Below are 20850 nucleotides of genomic sequence, written 5' to 3'. Positions count from 1 at the left end.
CTTTGTGAGTTATCTAAATATTTATTTGGTTTTCAGTCAATGATTTACAAAACAAGGTTATTGTAAAATGTCAACATCTTAACATTCAACGTGCCAGTGAATGCCATCGTTTCTCATTTGTTGTATGTTGGGAACTTAATATCCAGTTACTATGATGGTCTCAGAAAGATTTACTTTACTGGACCTATTTAGGATTGCACATTTTTTAACCGAGTTAGACTCACAATGGACCAAGTGCACACACTCTGGTTCTTTGTCAACGCCTCGTGCCTACATTCCCCACAGTGTAACTAGGCCTCTGACATGTAACATCACAGGAGGATTGAGGCAATTGTTTCAGCAAAGTCACAACGTTTAGTCGATTTGATTGTGCAGAATACTACCTAAGACCTGAAAAGAGACATTGATGGGTAATGCACTTAATTACGGTGAAAACACACTGCAAAGTTTGCTGAGTAAAACATTTAAAATATAAAAAACGAGAGAGACAAAAATGAGCTCACAATCAAGAAATTACATTTCTAATATTCCAGATGACACAACAATTTTGGTGTTGTTTGGATTAAGGGTCACTGGAAGATTGTTATGATGCTTTTCCCAAGATGACTCTAACATGTTGAAACTCAGGAAGACAAAGTAATTTCTTAATTATGCTTTATTCAGAACGCTTCTGCTCGAGTCCTCACTAGGACCAAAAAAGTGGATCACATTACCCCAGTTCTGAGGTCTTTACACTGGCTTCCTGTCACTCAAAGAATTGATTTCAAAATACTGATGTTGGTTTATAAAGCACTAAATGGTTTAGCGCCAAAATACATTACTGATCTGCTGATACGTTATGAACCGTCCAGAGCCCTTAGGTCGTCTGGGACAGGTTTACTTACAGTCCCAAGAGTTAGGACTAAACGAGGAGAAGCAGCTTTTAGTTTTTATGCACCAAATATCTGGAACAAACTCCCAGAAAACTTGAGGTCTGCTGCAACCCTCAGTTCTTTTAAATCGAGTCTGAAGACTTTTCTGTTTCCATTTTAACCTGTACTTTTTATTTAATTTAAATGTTGTACTTCTTTTCATTCGCTTTTAAATGTCTTCTAATGTGTTTTATGTATTTTAATCTTGCCCCTGTAAAGCACTTTGAGTGGCCTTGTGTTTGAATTGTGCTATATAAATAAACTTGCCTTGCCTTTAATGCATACTTGAGTATTGAGCCAATTTACACTGCAGACTCTACAGTGACTGAAGGGCAGCTTGAGAGTTCATATTCACTCGTCCATGCTGCCTTAGCCGCTAAGGCTTAGCGTATTCTCGTCTGGTTGGATTCTATTCTTGCAGTCCAGCTGACGTTCTGCCATCTAAAAGGAATTCCTTAGCAGACAGATTCTTGAGGCCCTGGTTCACTTGATATTGCTATTCTGAGTATTCTAACATGTGACACTTGCTGTAAGCCTATTTCAGCAGAGCAAAGTGCTCATATAGAACTTACATAAATAATCATCGTATCAAACATGCTTTTAATTTGAACGTAGTCCATACCATTATGATGTTTGACCTCGTGCTTTCCCCTGAATCTTGATTTTCTATGCCAGGTCACTCCACGTGGACAGTCCCCCTCAAGACCCCTCTCTGACCAGCAGCTATGTCCATGGCACCTCCTCCATCTCTCTGCTCCCCCTGACTGTAGGCCAGACCCTGGACTCCGCAGTCCAGCGCTGGCCTGACCGCGAGGCGGTGGTCTTCCTGCAGGACGGCATCCGGAAAACCTTTGCACAGTTTCACCAAGATGTGTGTGTCTAGATGTTGTGCATTTATTCATAAATCAACTCTGTACCTGCTATACCAATAAGTCTCCTATTTAGGTAACAAACACTGTGAGACCATTTGTTGGAGATAAGTGTCAACTTGTTAAATCACTGCTTGATGTAACTTGTCATGCATAGAAAGCTAGAAAACTATATTGTCAAATGCCATAATTTATACTATTGGTAGAGAATAGAGAATTATCTAAGAATAATATTTTTGGTGCAGGTTGACAAGATTGCTGCAGGTCTGCTTGCTTTGGGCCTGAAGCGAGGCGACCGGCTGGGAGTATGGGGACCCAACACGTACGAGTGGATCCTCTTCCAGTTTGCTTCGGCTAAGGCTGGAATCATACTGGTCAGTTTGGGAGTTGTTTATGTATTTTAAAGTCGAATCTTGTGGTCAGACCGACAGTCATGCAGCTGGATGACTGGACAAAACATGTACTGATAGCAGCTGCTACATTGCCTTTAGCCTCAAACTGTCATTATCTTGGCAGGTGTCATTGAACCCGGCCTACACGGTGAAGGAAGTGGAGTTTACTCTAAAGAAGGTATGATGAGTTTGATTAAAGGGTTCTAGTCTATTCACGTACCCCTACATCCTGTACCACTGAGCCAAAGTTAAATAAGAAAGCATTTGTAGTGAAATGAATCCTTACACACAACAATTTAAACATACGAAACCAAAATAACTAATCTTTGGTGTGTAGGTCCAATGTAAAGCTGTGGTGTGCCCTACCCACTTTAAAAGCCAACATTTCTGTGAGATGCTGAAAGAGATCTGCCCAGAGATCACCAGGACACCAGTTGGCACGATGAAAAGCTCCAGGTTTGACAGAGCCAATGTCAGATTGAGTAAACATTCCTTCTCTGTTGTCCTCCCGGGAGTAAGAGACAGTAAATATGTCATGCTGTGGGTCTGCCAGGGTGCCAGACCTGCGTTTTGTGGTTGTGACAGACAGCAGACAGCCAGGGATGCTCCATGTGGACGATGTGATGCAAGCAGGGGAGAGTCGGCACCAACGAGAGCTGATGGATCTGCAGAGCAAGCTGTCCTGCGATGAACCCATCAACATTCAGTTCACCTCGGTAACCTTCAATACTGCAGCTTTCACGCTGACACACATATTTTGTCACTTAGACTTGCCGACAACATAGATAGAATTAACAACAATTGAGATCAAGTCATGCTTCTTGTCTATTTGTTTCAGGGAACAACAGGGAGTCCAAAGGGAGCCACTCTGTCCCACCACAACATTGTAAATAATGCTTACTTTGCTGGTCTGCGAATCGGTTATGGATGGAGAGTAAGTACACATTTCTTGATTTGAAGAAAAACAAAAAACCCTATTATAATGAAGAACGTAATCTTATTTTCCGTATCCCCATCAGCCTCGAGTGCGAGTGTGTGTGCCCGTACCATTGTTCCACTGCTTTGGCTCTGTGCTTGCAGGCATCAGTATGGCAGTGCACGGTATCACACTGGTCTTCCCTTCACCCGGCTACGACAGCCGAGCCAACCTAGAGGCCATTCAGAGTGAAAAGTGTGGCACCCTGCTCTTCACCACACAAGTCATTTTTTGAAATATACAACATTGTGCACTTTAATAATCGATTGCCATTTTTTTCTATTTCCACTAAAAGGTGCAACGTGGCCTATGGCACCCCTACAATGTTCACCGACATGCTAAGCCAACAAGATTTACTCAAGTATGATTTATCGTCGCTTGAAACTGGTAAGACATTTGAAGGCTAAAGACATGATTCATATGTTGTACTGAACTTGGTGAGAGCAAACATCTGAGGCGTCCCTGTCTGTGTTGTCCAGGTATCATGGCAGGTGCTCCGTGCCCTTCTGAGATTATGAGAAAACTGAAAACCAACATGAACATGAAAGATATGACAGTGAGTGCTTCTGTCTTCTATCCTTGCGTTTTCAAATAATGCTGCATACAACTCATACACATGTATAGCTTCTCCAGAATATAACAACATGTGTACACCATGTTTTTCAACAGATAGCTTATGGAACCACTGAGAATAGCCCAGTGACATTTATGGGATTCCCACAAGACAACGAGGAGCTGAAGACAAATACTGTTGGATGTATCATGAGCCACACTGAGGTATGTCCTATTCTTTGCACAAATCTTATCTCTATTTCACCGTATCAACACTGCATGTGTGTATTTACAATAGGCTAAAGTGGTGGACCCTAATACTAGGGAGATCGTCCCTCTGGGGGCCACGGGAGAGCTGATGATCAGAGGAAACTGTGTGATGCACGGATACTGGGAGGATCCAGAGAAAACCGAACAGGCTATCTGTCAGGCCGGCTGGTACAGCACTGGGTAAGATACCATGTGTGGAATGAATGCTGAATGTTTGTCTAAAATAGAAAAAATACAGAGGCATGTATTTCACGCGTTACATGTTTCTTTCTATACAGTGACACGGCCAGTCTGAACAGCCTTGGATACTGCTGCATCGAAGGACGCATAAAAGACATCATCATACGAGGAGGGGAGAACATCTACCCCGCTGAGATAGAGCAGTTTCTCTTCACACACCCCAAAGTACAGGAGGTGCAGGTGAGACTCACAACCACTGGAGGGCGGCACACATCAGAATCAGTCTCCAGGCTGTTGACAACTAATTGTGATCGTCATTTTTGTTGTTGAACAAAAACAAAATCATGAAAATATATGACATAATGAGCTGAGTTGTTAAATGTACACACTGTTTTCCAGGTGGTTGGAGTGAAAGATGAGAGGCTGGGTGAGCAGGTGTGTGCCTGCATCAGGCTGAGGGAGGGCCAGACCTCCAGTGCAGAGGAGATAAGAGCTTTCTGCAAAGGCCAGGTGAGAGTAGATGATAAATACACCTGCCAAGAGCTCCACATACTCAATAGTTTGTACTAGACTGGTATTTGTTTTCTGTCCCCTCTAGATTTCTCACTTCAAGATACCACACTACGTGTTCTTCGTAGACAGCTACCCTCTGACAGTTTCTGGAAAGGTACCAGACTTACGCTCTAACAGTGACATTCCTAAACTATCAAGATGGCAGGGATGATTCACGGGTTGATTAATAGAATGAGACTGACATGGCTGCTACTCTGTTTTTTCTAGATCAAGAAGAACGTATTAAAGGAGGAGATGGAGATGAAATTAGGCCTTTAAAGTTGTGGACCCTGATGGACCCTGTTGGATTGGACCACCTGGGAACATTCTGAATTCCAATCCTCAATACTTTGTTGTTTAAATGTTAATATAAAAGAGTACATTGAACTTATATCATATTTGAGCTGCAAGCTTCATTATTGACCTTATGAATAGCAGTTTAAATGAAATATATTAGCACAAGGTCCATCATCTGGTAATACAGTTTTATACAATACCCCGTCTAAGGCCACTAGAAGTGACTGAAAGCTTTGGAAATTGTTCAGGAATGGGACCTTGTGATGCAACATTTACGGCTGTTAGCCCTGTTAGCTAAGTGGTTACTCCATATCCCTTACAATGCAGATGTTGCCATCATTCCCACCTTTCTCCCCATGTTTCCTAGCCTGGCACCGCCCGCCTACGTACTTCCGCTCAATTGTAATTTCCCTTCAGTATCAGTCTGGGTCTGCGGTATATTCGTGGGTTTTCACTGCCGGATTTGTTGGCGGTCCAATCAGCGAACAGAGGGAGTGGCTGAGAACAATGACGTTGAGTTTCAGTCAGAACATATGACATATGTCACGACCAAACGTTATGGTAGATCCTGAGTGGCACTGGGCAGATCCAATAGTTTCAAACGTCAACAGACACTCGCCTTCAAGTGAGTTAACGTTTGTCAACTGAGCGATTCCAGACCCTCTGTACAAATGAAATGTAGTATGATGGTCTGGTAGGACCAAGCATTCCAGACCCTCTGTAGTACGATGGTCTGGTAGGACCAAGCAGGCTACATGTTTCCTGTCCACTGACAACACAAACGTCAACGGTACGAGTAAAGGTATAAAAAAAAACCTGATTATATACAAGACCAACAACCAACATTTCAGTCTTTGCAATCTTTATTTACTTAAACAATTTTGACACACATTTTGATGTCATAATACAATGGCTTAACCCATTAATTATCTGAACATGCTATACAGAATCTGAAATAAATAGGACCTTAATGCCAAATGTCACTATGTACAAATGTGATAGGCAAAATTGCCATCCTTACGAGCTATATACTGTCTGTAGAACAGGCTTCAGTAACAGGCCCATTGAGTGCCTGACATTACATCTCATATTATCAAATAATCATAGAACACTAAAGGCTTTAAATGTATGCTTGAACATGTCAACATGGTGACAGAGATATATGACAGGGAGAAATATGAGGGCAAAATAGAATCTGTTGACAGAAGGATGTAATATGAATGCCAATTGCCAATATCCAACCTGTTAAAAAAAAGAAAAAGTCCTAGAATCAAGTCAAACTAACATTTGGTTAACACAATAACAGATCCATCTCCAAAATGTGCTGCATGACACAAAATGCCACGATGGACCAATTGAATTCACGTACACCAGCCAACGTTCACAGATGGTATCAAAAAGGATCCTTGGGTCAGTTATGTTTTTGAGTGTCCTTTTGCGAGAGTTTCATGAAGCCAAATTCACCTACTCCTATAAACGAATCCAACGCTGATAATTGCCATGACATTGGTATGAGGTAAATAAGCCTGTCTCAAGATAAACAAAAAAGCTATACATTTAAAAAAAAAGGCAAAAACTGTGCACTCCAAAATGTCAAAGGAGGTCCATATAGGAAAACACTCAAACCTGTGAGGAGCAGTTTGTTTTAAGTGCAGGTTTAACCAGAGGACAGAACCAGCTGATATATATCCCGAGCTTCAACGTGGAGTAACAAGTAGCCAGTAACAAGAGGAACCACTGAGCTAATGGCTACATGGCTTTGAACGGTCAACATTCACTTCAGTCACGAACACGGGGGTCTCACTTTACCTCTCCAACCCCCACATAAGATATGCACACATGCAAGAAATATTGCATTTTAAAGCATTCTGTGAGATAAATTAGTTAATAACATAAACATATCCCTTTTTAAATATAATACATTCTAAATCGAAACAAGTTAAACTGTGCAAAAAAAAGAGGAAAATATAAGAAGAAAAAATAGGGTTAAGATGAAGCTGTGGTCTGTTTAGGACCTTTTGTCAGGGGGAGTCGTTTTCAGATGAGTAGTGGAACTAATAATATAACGTCTCCACTTCAGAGTAGACATCTAGAGAGCAACAGATTTGCAGAGACATTCATACGAGCGCAGTACAGTACGGCTGTAGGCACATGCAACTATGTGGTAGGAACTAATGCACACACCACGGTGCGCCTACTCACAGACGCATTGAGAGCTCCAAACTGGAGACAAGTTCATTGTATAGTCCAGCCTCGCTTCCACACGTTCAAAAAAAAGCGCAATCCCACATAGGCAAACACACACACACACACACACACACACACACACACACACACACACACACACACACACACACACACACACATATCACGCTTCTTTTCAAACTGTTCTCTTTCTCACACACATACACACAATGTAATGGTCTTTTCAAGTGTCCTCTGTGTTCCCACATCACATGAGGTGGACTGAAGCTTCAGCAGAGGTTAAAGTGGGGTGTGTGGGGGCACGCCTCACACACTCACAGGCAGCATGCCTGGTGGAGACACACCTCTGGATGTTGCCATGGAGGTCAAGGAGCTGGGGTCCAATCCATTAACGGTCCTGCAGTTGCAGACATGGACATGTACGATAAAAAACAAGCACGGACACAAGTAAAGGGCAAAAACAAACATACTTAAAACCAGATATAATACACAGAGTATTCTCTGCACACTCTGGGAAGAAACAAAGCCACTTGTTTAAAGACTCACGTTTTTTCAAAGTAAGTTGTGTGTAGAGAATGAGAGAACTTGGAGGCGTTGCTGTTGATGAGCGTGCCGTTGTCTTTGGAATAGTTTTTTCTTGCTGCCTGGTCTTTGGCTAAGTTCCTACAGGCGGCCAGTTTGGACTCCAACGCCTGGTTATAGAAACAACAAGTGTTTAGAGGACACAGAACAAACACTTCATACACTTACTTAATGTGTTGAAAACGGGAATAACACCTACCCCGACTTTCCTCAAGAGGTCACCAACAATATTAAGGGCCGAGATTCTAGCAGACGGAGTGAGGGACGAGCTGCCACAGCCATTGGTCAATGCTGCACAAGAAGAGAAGCCAATAATAGATTACATAACAGTGCATTTCCTATTTCAGATGTGCAGTAAAGAAGAATATGAATTAAACCTGACCTTTTGGGCTGATATTAAATGGGTGCTCCATGTTTTTTCCCACCGGCGTGGCTGGGAGGGATAAAGAGGCCTGCACTGCGGAATCCATCTTGTCCATGTCTAAGGTGGGTGAGCTGGGTGCTGACATCCTGTCTGTAGTGCGCTCCCGTACTGCTAGCTCCTGCCTCAGGTCTGCAGAAGATAAAATCAAACCAATGAATTACTCCCTGCATTAAGCCTTTCACACATGACTTACTGTGCAAAAAAGGGCAGAACTTATTGTGCTGTGCTTTTACCTCGCGCCTCATCTTTCAGCCGCTGCACAGACACCAGGAGAGACTCTTTCTCGTCCAGTTCACTTTCCAGGAAAGCGTTTCTCTCAATGGCCTGGTTTAAACGGCCCTCAAAGTCCTCAAGAGACACTATGGTTGCCCTGCACATAGATGTTGTGAAGCACAGCTGTTAAATGACCAGAAAATCTAAATATATTCAGCATCTCTTCACCACAAAATAATTGAACTAGGCACATGCCCATCAAGCTTTACAAAAAATGTAGTCTTACTGTGGCATCTTGTTTAGTTATTCTTTCAAAATCAACGTTGTAAAAAAAAAGGGGGAGCTGCCACAACATCCCTCGGCTGTGTTACAAACCAATCTAAGCATACTACCTTTACTGTTGTTCTAAAGTGTTTTATAATAATGCTATCGCCCTAAATAAGCAGTGTCAGACCAACCTTTTGGCTCTCTCCAGGTCATCATTAGCCTGCTCGAGCTCTCGGACATATTTGTTGAGCTGCTCCTTGATGCTGCGTGTCTGGCCCAGGTCATCCTCCAGCATAGAAATCTCTTTATAACTCTGAGAATACTGCTGCTCCAGCTTCTCCTGTTAAGACACGTGAGTAGAGAGTGAAGACCAGAAAAGAGCTTAGGAGTGAGTGTGTGTGTATGGAAACAAAGACATCAAACAGTCCTATCGTTCCAGAGAAAAATCCACTTTCATTTCCTTTTGCTGAGGTGTGCAGTGTGAAGGTACCATGTTTATAAACTCTACTACTGTATGTCTTTAACAACATAACCTCTATTGTTGTTTTACACAACCAGCTGAATCATAAGACGGTTAGTAACGACTCCCACGTCATTTCACTTTCAAACAGCCTCTTTATGTACTGGGAGGCCCCCTGTGGTCTTCACAATACAGTTAGTGGAAGGGCAGCAGGTCTGTACTGTGGCACCAGGGCACACAGATATCTATGGTTCATTAACATGGTAAGTCTTTAGCCTTCGCTACAGCAAGCAAAGCATGTTCACATGTTAAGACCATTTGAAAATCACAAAACTTTTCTAAGAGGTTACGGTAATTATCCTGAATACATAGTATTCACAGTATACACAGTCATTTGTTCACCTATAGACAAGACATGACCATCTAACTACCACTCATGCTGTGTTTAGGAAGCAGGTTTCTCCTTGCAGTTTTATACTGCCTCCTTATCCCGTCATCCAATTAAGGATTGCCAGATTACCTAAGGGTGCTTTATCAAGACCTAACATACAATTAAGACATTGGACCTTGGCCTCTGGAATCAAGAGAACTCAGATAACCTTTTAAGTAACCACAAGTTAATGTATTGGTGTCTTAAAGCTTCTGGACACCTGGTCTAAGAATAGTATAACATCCATATATGATATCAACGTTGGGGATCTTAATAATCTTTTACGGAAAAATCTGATTGAAAATAAATGTTCATAGATATACTGTCTAGAGCAGACCTGGGCGTTGTGTGGCCAGCGGGCCACATCCGGCCCGGGTCTTTGACTGGCCCGCGTGAGGTCAATGGAAAATTAAGAATCAAACGTAAATAAGTTTAAATCATGCATGGAATACAACGGCATTGCTTTTATTTTGAAGGCGAGTTTATATTTTGCGCGAGCGTATGCAGCTTACTCTTCACTGGTTGTATGTCGCAATTCAAAAACAGGAGAAGAACCTTGTATGTGCGCGGTTTAAGTGCGCTGCCGTGAGCTGCGCGCTGAAACAAAGTGACTCAGAGCAAGCTACACAGTCAACCTCCGCACTCGGTGAAGGGGGGGGCGATAATATCAGACAGACAACCTGCTTGTACGTTCACTTGTCTGATATTATCACCCCCCCCCCCTTCCCACTCCCCGAGCGCCGATTCCCAACGAGTGTGGAGGTAGGCTGTGTGTGTGTCTCTCCCCTCGCCTACGTGTGTGTGGAGGTGTGGATGTAGGCTACGAGAGGGGTGCGCGATTGTAACGAGCGAACAAACAGGTCACGCAGGACACACCCCTTTATATTTTATATTTTAGTGCCTAATTTATCTATATTCATATTTCTGTAGAAAATCCAGCTCCCAGAAGGCTAAATGATGTCAGCCATTATCTCCAAATTATAGACTACAAGACATGCAGCACACACAGGAGACAGTTCTTTACAGAGCACAAAAATAATCAGATTTAAACTTTCTCTCATAGTTTACCAGATTAAGACATTTAACCTTAAAATGTAAATAATAGCCCAATAATAATAATAATAATAATAATAATAATAATAATAATCAAAATTTAATGGGGGGGTGTGGGGTAGGATCTGCTCGGTGGATAGTTTTATCCTGTACAGAGGATCTACAAGTAATAGATAATAATGAACAAAAATTGTGTTGCAGTGTAGGATACTTATTTTTATTTAATTATTATTTTCAAAGTTTATTTTAAAGTCACTATGATGCAGGAAACAATGGCTTTGAAGCTCAAATTTCCTGGGGGTGAACCCCCAAACCCCTCACTTTGGTTTTGGAATAACAGGTCTCTGTCATCTCTATGTTGGGAAGTATGGCCAAGGTTCCCCTGCTTCTTGCACGTTTTGTTCACAATTGCTATGGTAAATGTTGATTGAATGTTGAAGTGGTATAATGTTGGCATTTTCATGGCTTTTCATGGCTTTGTCTTTGCCATAACATTTACTGCAGCTTATCAAAACCATATACTTTACTTCTTTTTATAAAAAGATACAACTAATATTGACCAGAATTGAGTTGAGCCTTTTGGTCCGGCCCTCCACAACAGTCCCTGATTCTGATGTGGCATGTGGCCCTTTGGGGAAATTAATTGCCCACCCCTGGTCTAGAGTCTATGACAGGACTGAGAGGGCGTGGCCGTATCAAACAGCCTCCATGGCAACAGTCAATGTTGTTTTAGAAAGCTCTGGCAGAGAACTGCCGTGACTGGTTGAAAATACTGAACCATAAGAACCATACTAACCCGCCTCGATGAATGTGACAAACTCTTTTCAGATGCTTTACCCAAACCGTTCATGCTGTTTTGAGGAATTTAATGTACAAATGTATGTGTCGACTTCTAGAGTCAAAAAACAAACTAATAATTGCACTCACTGACACTAAACAGAGTGATACAAGGTTCTCCTATGGGTTGTGGAAACATTGGAATCGATGCTTGTATGTATTTTAATTTGTGTTGTCATGTATTTGTGTTGTCTTATAAATAAAGTATTCATTCATTCATGCAACTATCTCCCCAAATAACATAGTTGGAAGGATTTTGTGGATCTGGGTTTAATCCAGGGAGACAAAAGCATCTCAAATAAGCAGGCCCCAGTTACCTTGAGGTTGTCTCCATCGTTCTTTAACCTCTGGTTTTCTGTCTGGAGGTCTCGAAGGCGGTGCTCGGCCTGGCCCAGCTGCGCCTCCAGCTCTGCCTCCAGCTCGCGGCTCCCTTCCTGGAACTCCTGCAGCTCATCCTGGGCCTCAAAGCAACTGGATGGTACACACGGGGACACAGACAGTGAGAGACAGAAATACAGAAACAATCAAATACCAGCTACGCACTGTTCACCGTCCACCATTCAATTCTATCCAGCTGACTGGCTGAATGACAGCAGGCCTGAGCTCTAGAAAACACTGACTGGCCTATTGTCCTGTAAGATGGGCCAGGCTACAGGCACGTTCTAGAAGCTTTATCACCAATGGTCAGAAATAAACCTGCATGAAAAGCAAGTCAGACATTTGTACATTTTTTTTAACCTTCAGTCCTCCCTCTGCCAAACAGGAAAAAACACTGGCAAGTTAAGCACTCTAAATATACAGGTCTAGAGAGACAGTTGAACTGTGACAGTAGGTGGTTGAGAATAGCTCAGGAAACAACAGGCCTGCTTTCCTCCATCCTCAGCTGTGAGGAAGGTTAAGAAGTCAGAGGTGAAGAGCAAACGAGAGGGCACGGAGATAGGATGTGTGTGTACTGGTCAGAGATGACCCCATGTAGAGAATCTACAAACACACACAATAACTCATTATGTAGTTTGTACTAGTAAGCATTTCAACATGGAACAGGAAAGAAAAATACAACATGTGTTGTTGTTTTTGTCATTTGTTGAGAGTGTGCATACACATGACAACACCATAGTTAACACTGTTTTTGTGCTGGGGTTGATCCACACATACCAACGCCACAGTGGCTGCTTCATCAGCAAGCTAGGCCCTGTAACCTCCCTGTTTAACTGACAGACTGGTCACGCTCTCCATGGTTTAAAAGGACCAACGGTGTATGGCTGATGTAGAACGGTAATGAATAACACACAATGTGTGGATGCAGGAGGTAAAGGTGCATTTCACATTTTAAATCACGTAGTGATATTGATAAACTGTGACGTCCAAGTAGCCAGTCAAAGTTTAAAAATATCACTTCATGGAATGAACTGTTCAATAGGTTAATAACAAACATTCAATGCTGCCACTTTAAAAGTCCTCCATGAAAGAACGTAAGCACAAAAACATTCATCCACATCCACAATATACTTGGTGTTATTTCTTCCTCCCCGTGTACCCACAGCAGGGATTTCTTAGAAAACCACCCGGAACTTTAACCCTCTCTGTGCTGCGTTCTACACTTCCTCTGAAAGCATGATGGGCCCCAACTCGCCACCCCCACTGCCTTCACCAACATCATTAAGACAGAGTCATTTCCTCCTTAGCGAGCCACAGCTGTTCGTGGGCACAGATTTCTAAAAGAAAAAAAGCTTGTCTGGTCATTTTTCCTTAGATAGTTCTAAGAAGGTAATGAGGATCTTTCATGAATACAGACACAACCACACATTCAGCAAATTAGCATCTGTCTGCAACTCTTGAGAGTTTTTTCTTGTTTTGCTGATATAGTGTGTGTGACATTGTATTATTATTTGTTTTAATTGTGGCTTTCTGTGTGGACCCCAGGAAGACTAGCAACCACTTTATGGAAGCTAATGGGGATCCCAATAAAGAATAAACTCCAACTTCTCAGACAGTCTACTTACTGCTTTTTGATGCGTTAGAGTTTTTCCTCCGGGTAATTATTTAATTTAATTTGATTTGGTGAAACGCTGCCATCTGATATTTGGCATATTTACAGGGCAGACCATTAAATAAAATATGAGACATTGTCACATAACCCAGTTTCCAAGAATGATCTTAGTAGGCAAACAGTAATACTCTCCAAAAAGCTGGGACCACACCAGAGCATGTCTCCTACTATAGTCATACATTATGTGATAACAAAATGATGGATACAGATTTTATTCACAGGTCAGTGCACACACAGCAAACAAATTCAGTCTTTAAAAACACACACACACACACACACACACACACACACTAGGGCTGCACGATATTGCCCAAAATGATTATCACGATTATTTTGGTCAATATTGATATCACGATATTTTACCACGATTATTCAGTAATTGTAGTGAGTAAAATATTTGTATTGGATTGTCACGTAAACATAACAGCGCTTTCATATCCATGTGATCGGCTATGCAATATTACTGATAATGTACATATATTTGCATAAATATAATAAATATTTACCTGAAGTCAATGCATTTCCACAAAGAAAATATAAATCAAAATATTGCACCAAAACTTTACTCAAAATCAAATCAACAGAGCACTGCTTTAACTTTTCCTTGTGCTACATTTCTGTTGAATAACACATCTTTGTTTCCTCACCTGACCTCATTGCATCTCCTAAAAGCAAAAATATAAAATATTTTACTCCATTCATTGTACCTGCATGATGGATGTGTATAAAACTTGATTTTGAACTAAATAAAATTGTGCCCACAATGTATAACTAAAATAAGTATATTATGAGCTGCGCCCTGTCAAAATAAATCACAACCTATATGGCTCTACTATGTCGGAATTTAATTTGAAAGGACGGAGACGGGAAGTGGCAGGTAACACTCAGCAACACGTTAGTTAAATGTTGCTGCCTCTCATGCCTTTACTCCCAACGCGAGGTTTCATCTTCGCTTCAGGTCGTGTGTACGCTGAGGCACTGACTGTATGGAGTTATTAGCAACCCTGGGAGCTTGTCTAATAACTGGAATAGTCATTGCAAACCCACTAGGTTCTTATGTAATGAAAACGTAGTTCAATACGCCAGCAAATAGGAACGACCAAGGATACGAACTAGCAACGGTGGAATAGTCTACTCGCCCAGCTAGACTGCTTCAGCTGACTGAAGGCTCCGGCTCAGCTGTTAGCCAACATGCTTAACCAGAGCTCCATCTAGCTAACAAAGCATTATTCCCCAAAATCTATAACAATTCACGGAGAAAATGACTGCCGAACATTTACATGGCGGGCTGCAGCCTGAAGCAAAACGTACTCACGTCGTCTTGCTGGATTCCTGTCGGACATTAACCATGACTCCTGTGTTCCCTGCTCTCCTGATACATGCAAAGACGTGTTGAAAAAGTATTCCATTGTTTTCTGAACGAGTAGCCCTGTTTGTGGACGTCTATCCATCAAAACTATGACGTAGGTCCTTAGGTGACCCGTTCGCTATACATTATACTCTTGACAGCGGTCTGTCTGGCTGGATAACAGACCTGGCAAAGTGTCATGTAATAATGGGTTATAAATCCGGTCCCACACAAAAAAAGAGACTAACAAGGGGATGTATGTGATTTCACAAGCGCAGATGTCTGCTCTCGCTCGCGCGATAAGCAGCAGCAGCTTGCTTCTTCGCGCGGCTCTTGGAGTGCTTTCTGTCTATGCGGGCAGAAAATTGTTCACACTTTGGGGGCGGAGCCACTGGACTTTGATTGACAGCTCTCGGGGAACCTGGGGTTGCCAGGTTGGAGCATGAACAGGCACATGATCAGCGAGTGGTTTGGGGAGGGATTGATTTGCTTCGCAGCTGAGCACACATTTAAAATATCGCACATTCATGTACACGTCATCGTGGGAAGCCAATATCGTCATCGCGATGAAAATTCGATATATTGTGCAGCCCTAACACACACACACACACACACACACACACACACACACACACACACACACACACACACACACACACACACACACACACACACACACACACACACACACACACACACACACACACACACACACACACACACACACACACACACACACACACACACACACACACACACACACACACACACACACACACACACACACACACACACACACACACACACACACACACACACACACACAGCCTACCTTTTCTTATATTTCAGGGCTAGGGACTTCCAGTAATCAACTTCCTCATCCTTTGACGAAAATTTGGGAATCATCTCTGTTTCCATGTCAGGGCAACCTGTAGATTTAAGATAGATGATATGTATATGTCTCATAGCTGTTTCCATTATCTTACAGTACATATGAAAGTGATGCGAGACATAGTGATCGTGAGGTCAAAATAAGGATAAGAAGTTAAATAGTAAAATAGAAAGATAGCAACAAACATGTGACTTTGAACAAACTATTTGCATGGGCATGTAGAGTCAGGCACAGAGCATTCCCTTCTTATCTTCAAACTGAACAACCAAATCAAGACTTTAAAAAAATGTCCGCTCATTCCTGGCGGGCAAAGAAGAGAAGAGATATCTCTTTACTCAAACAAGGCCGGAGCAGCCTGGCTGTGTCATCCTGCCATTCTGAGTTCATGTCAACTACTCATTAATAACCAATGAATCTATGGGGGCGAGGGGGGGGGACTCAAAATATTGAAAAAGTTTGACAAAATGACTTAGTGGTCGACGTGGCAAAGCCTTTCTATGAGCCTGGAAGATAATGTATGTCTAATAATGCATTTATTTTGTAAGCACCTTTTCAAGTCACCCAAGGACACTTTACATACACAGATAACATAGACACAACATTAAATAATACAACAGAACAGATTTGGGTTTCTCAATTCATAAATAAAGAAATACTATGTAGAGGTCTTTAAAATGCACTTTCTGCATTTTTTTAATGATTTTTTTGTTCAGACCTTTTATTTATACTACAATGATTAAATACATTATGAAAGAAAAATATTTAGAAATCTCAAAACGGACCAGTGCTTGAAAAAGGCTGTTTTTGCCTGCAATGTCTCGCGTAAGTTTTCTAACCTTACAGCTCCACTGACATACGATGTCAACATTACTAATTCATTAACCACAATCCCTGTTAATTAAGTGTGTATAATGCCACACATTTCAACACTGTCTGTTGCAGCTAGTGCTGAAGTTTTGGCCAAGTCTTAAAGGGTTTCCTCTTCCGTCCTGGCTGCGGAAATGACTTTGTACTAGAGGGTTGTTCCTCTTTTCTGGATAGCTGGAGCAAATCAACTATTGTGATCTATGAGGACCAACAAGGCAGGTTTCAGGAAGTGATTAAACACATCTGGAGTACTGTTGTGTGTGTGTGTGTGTGTGTGTGTGTGTGTGTGTGTGTGTGAGAGTGCGTGCGAATATGAGATAATAAGGATTTCATGCAGATAGGTCAGACGACCAGTGCATGTAGCACAGAAAAGCACTCGGCTGGACTTAAGGTCAAGCATTATACGATCAATAGTGTTAAGCAGTTATTTATTGTCGCTTACTGTAGCCATTATAAATATTATTATCATCATACTATGACTAGACTAGCCAGGCTTAGGCAAGGAGCAGGATCATAGACTGTAGCAGGATGTGTTATTGTCCTTGCCAAGAAGACAATGGTCTAGACTCCGAGGCCGTATACCGACCGATTTCCCCCTTTTAAACATTCTTTCGAGATGGCGTCATCAAAAATGTACTCGCAGCAGCAGACGGCCCCTCTCGTGTCAGCACACTACTTTGGAAATAACCAAGGAAACTGAAGAGCAAAACACTGCAAGGGTGGAGAGAGGAAAATGTTGCCAAAGCTGCTAGTGACTGACGTAGCACTCTTACATCATATGACCAATGAGAGCCTTCAAATCGTATCCCAATTTTTTTTTTCCTCTGACGATATACAGAAATATACAAACACAGCAGTTATCTCCATTTGTTATGATGCTGCTGAATGGGCCTTAATGGGATTCCAGTGAGTTCTGTTGATCCCTACGGGTCACCGAGAGCATAAGCCACAGTAAAACTGTTTCCATGGTAATTCCGATCAAAGCAGCATGATCAGTATAATCCTCACCCCCTGAAAAAAACAATGGCTATTTTGAGGTTATTTTACCTTAAACAAATGTAAGTCACCCATGTCACGTAACAGGCCATTCTACCAGAGCTGTTATCTCTCATGTCAGCCTTCTTTGGGAGCAGTGTCAGCTTGACCCCTGGATCCTATTTGTCTGTTGCAACAATACCATACAGTAGACAGGCATGGTAAAATGGCCAGGAAAGGTGGCGACGGGGACACTCCACTTATTGTAGAGCCATCTGGAAATTACATACAAGGGGGAGGTAGTGAAAGGAAGTTTCCTCTTCCACATTTTTGTCTCTTCATCCTCTCCTGTTGCGGATGACTCAGTGCTTACTAAGAGTTTGAGTGCTGACAATGAGGTAGTCACATTTAGTAGCCTATATGGGGGGCCTGAAAGAGGGGTGAGACGGATCACACAAATGCTTTTTTCAAATAGCTTTCTGTAGGTCTTGTTGATTAGATCTATTGTGGAAAATGATCGGAGCTACAGCTTTACAAGGTGTGGTGGTGGTGTTCCCCCTAACCTGTGCCCATTGCATGGACCCTTGTGTAGCCTATACGAATTAAAGGCATGAGTATACACAATGTATAGGTTCAAAATAATCGCAATGTTTGTCGAAGGGATCATGAACAACCAACAACAAGTGGCTCTACTAAGGCTACATGACAACTGGTTTGCATCATCATAACTGTCATGTACAGCCAACATGTGTGTAGGCCTATTAATCATAATCTGAAGCGGTCCTTACAATGAAAATAATGACATTTATGCGATCAGGTTATTTAAATAGCTTAGCTTATAACCGCTGCTGTCAATGTGTAGGCTATATCTGATACTGCGTGGTTTAACAAACAGTACAGACGCTTAGCTTAATGCCAAACAACACACTTCATGGTTTTAAAAGAGAACAGAACAGGCCTACTTGAAAGTGAATAAATAAGTGAATGGCGTTAGAAGTGAACATTAAAGCGATAACCTGTCGACGTTTAAAACCGAGCTCGAGCTGTCATCCCGAAGCCGCGGCTGAACACGACAGCGCGAGACCCAAACAGGTCAAACGTTAAACACGTCATAAATTAATATTTTTCAGAATTAATTCGGTACCTGCTCATGTCAAAACGGTGTCCAGATATCCTATATTTCGGGAGGTCGTCTCTCAGACGCTGTTACATCCAACAAACACGACACACATAAAGCTTTCCCCCTGACCCGGCCTCGGATGATACTGAAGTGACTGAGCTGTGTTTAGGAAATTGCCAACGCGACTCCCGGAACCGACGTAAATCCTGACATGGACGTACGCACTGACGTAATTCACGTCGACGCCAGAACTGGGCAGGTCTGTATCTGTCCTAGAATCATTTGCGTCTCTTTTTTCTTTCTTCCAGTGACCACAGAGTGGCATACGATTGCCAGAGAATAAAATACATGGACAAGAAACATGCAGACAAAATACCATAACGTTCCTGACTAGATGGTGATAGGCCCAATGTTAAGGGTTAGGATTTGTCTATATAGGCCTAATTAGATTAGGTTACCTTTTGCTTTGTGTAGGCCAGGGGTTCTCAACCTTCTGCAAGCTGGGCCCCCCCAAAGCTGGGTCATTGCAGTTGGGCCCCCCCACCGACCCTGACAACCCCCCCCCCCCCCCCCACACACACACACACACACACACACACCACCCTACACAGATAGATAGATAGATAGATAGATAGATAGATAGATAAATAGATAGATAGATAGATAGATAGATAGATAGATAGATAGATAGATAGATAGATAGATAGATAGATAGATAGATAGATAGATAGATAGATAGATAGATAGATAGATAGATAGATAGATAGATAGATTTATAGATAGATAGATAGATAGATAGATAGATAGATAGATAGATAGATAGATAGATAGATAGATAGATAGATAGATAGATAGATAGATAGATAGATAGATAGATAGATAGATAGATAGATAGATAGATAGATAGATAGATAGATAGATAGATAGATAGATAGATAATCTATTATTGTTATTATCACAAGGGCTAGGCCAGTGGCGCACCTTTGAGTTGAACATTGGGTTTAGGGTTGGGGTCCGGAAATTTCTTATATTTTAACGTTAAATTCTGGTGCACTTTAAAAGCTAATTATGAGATTGTATCAATGAGACACTGAGGAAATGTTTTTTTTTTTTTTTTAAATCTCCTTAGAAGAGAAGAAAATAGTAGCCTAAATAGAACATACACAGAATAAATTCTACAATAGGTATAGCTGTTATGAAAAAGCTTCACAAAACAAAGTCTATGATCAATGGGAAACACTGCTGTCTGACAACCCAGTTCAGAGAATGTTTCAACTATTGAGTCTTGGATTTGGGAAGTGGCCAGATTTAGCTCAAAATGCTACCTGCGATTAATGTGCTGTGCAGCCTGAACGCGGAGTTGTGTGTGTCTCAGTGGCGATTCCAGGAAATTTTGACTGGGGGTGGCCAAGGTGGGCCACAGAGCTAGAGTGGGGTGACCATCGCACCCCTGAATGAATAGCATGTGATATGCTGTACAACCAATTCAAAGATGATTTATAATCCCAAATGCCCAAATCATGTTAGTATCCATTGTAATGTTTGTCAGAAAACTAAACCCCTGAAGGGGGGTCTGGGGGCATCCCCCCCAGAAGATTTTTTTGTGTTTTTAACATGTAATCTAAGCATTCTTGTGCATTCTGGCGAAGATAATAAAGGAAAAAGTCAGTATTTATTTCAGTTCAGATGAATAGTAAAATTAGCAAGACAACATAACTTGCTAGCAGCCAGATGCCTAACAACTGGACAGAGGGACGGATGACCACTAGCTTTTGACCAAATTTCTTGCTAAAAAAATAAACCTTTATTTATGAAATTCTGCCCTAAGAACATGTTACACTTGCTAACTACAAACTTAAATTTTTTTATTCAGATTTCAAAAATCTGCTGGGACACGTGCCCATACACATGCATGGGTGGCACGCATGTCACAAGCACACTTATGCTGTTTTCAAGACCTTTGCTGACCAGAGACCAGTTCTAGTGGCCACAGTCCTACCATTAATTCAGTACTTGAAAATTGGATTGGATTGGAGTGTTTGTGTGATGAACTTGGCAACTACCTATCAAAAAAAGTTAAGAAAGAAAAAAAATAATATCATCTCTGAACTAGGCTACATATCAGGAA

General features: G+C 41.8%; 2 protein-coding genes across 2 annotated transcripts; one reads left to right on the top strand and one right to left on the bottom strand.

Moving 5' to 3' along the window:
* Positions 1-613: 613 nt before the first annotated feature.
* On the top strand, positions 614-4981 carry LOC307263482 (medium-chain acyl-CoA ligase ACSF2, mitochondrial-like; the record flags this gene model as incomplete). The annotated part of the gene is made up of 16 exons (XM_080044629.1): positions 614-636; positions 1587-1782; positions 2026-2154; positions 2297-2350; positions 2510-2628; positions 2726-2888; positions 3011-3106; positions 3192-3343; positions 3444-3535; positions 3628-3704; positions 3818-3925; positions 3999-4150; positions 4249-4390; positions 4550-4660; positions 4749-4817; positions 4931-4981. The coding sequence occupies 16 exons, from the start codon at positions 614-616 to the stop codon at positions 4979-4981; spliced, it is 1734 nt and encodes a 577-aa protein (XP_079900755.1).
* Positions 4982-7237: 2256 nt separating this feature from the next.
* Positions 7238-18883, bottom strand: ndel1b (nudE neurodevelopment protein 1-like 1b). Its single transcript, XM_080043372.1, has 9 exons — positions 18747-18883; positions 15701-15797; positions 11788-11941; positions 8882-9030; positions 8444-8580; positions 8169-8339; positions 7986-8077; positions 7751-7896; positions 7238-7601 (listed from the first exon to the last, which is right to left on the bottom strand). The coding sequence occupies exons 2-9, from the start codon at positions 15784-15786 to the stop codon at positions 7511-7513; spliced, it is 1026 nt and encodes a 341-aa protein (XP_079899498.1). The 5' UTR covers positions 15787-15797; positions 18747-18883; the 3' UTR covers positions 7238-7510.
* Between the last annotated feature and the right edge of the window lie 1967 nt (positions 18884-20850).

Source organism: Ammodytes marinus, assembly GCF_949987685.1.
Source record: "Ammodytes marinus genome assembly, chromosome: 16".
Classification (NCBI taxonomy): domain Eukaryota; kingdom Metazoa; phylum Chordata; class Actinopteri; order Uranoscopiformes; family Ammodytidae; genus Ammodytes; species Ammodytes marinus.
The sequence above is the reverse complement of the archived record's forward strand: the minus strand, read 5'-3'. Positions and strand labels throughout refer to the sequence as shown.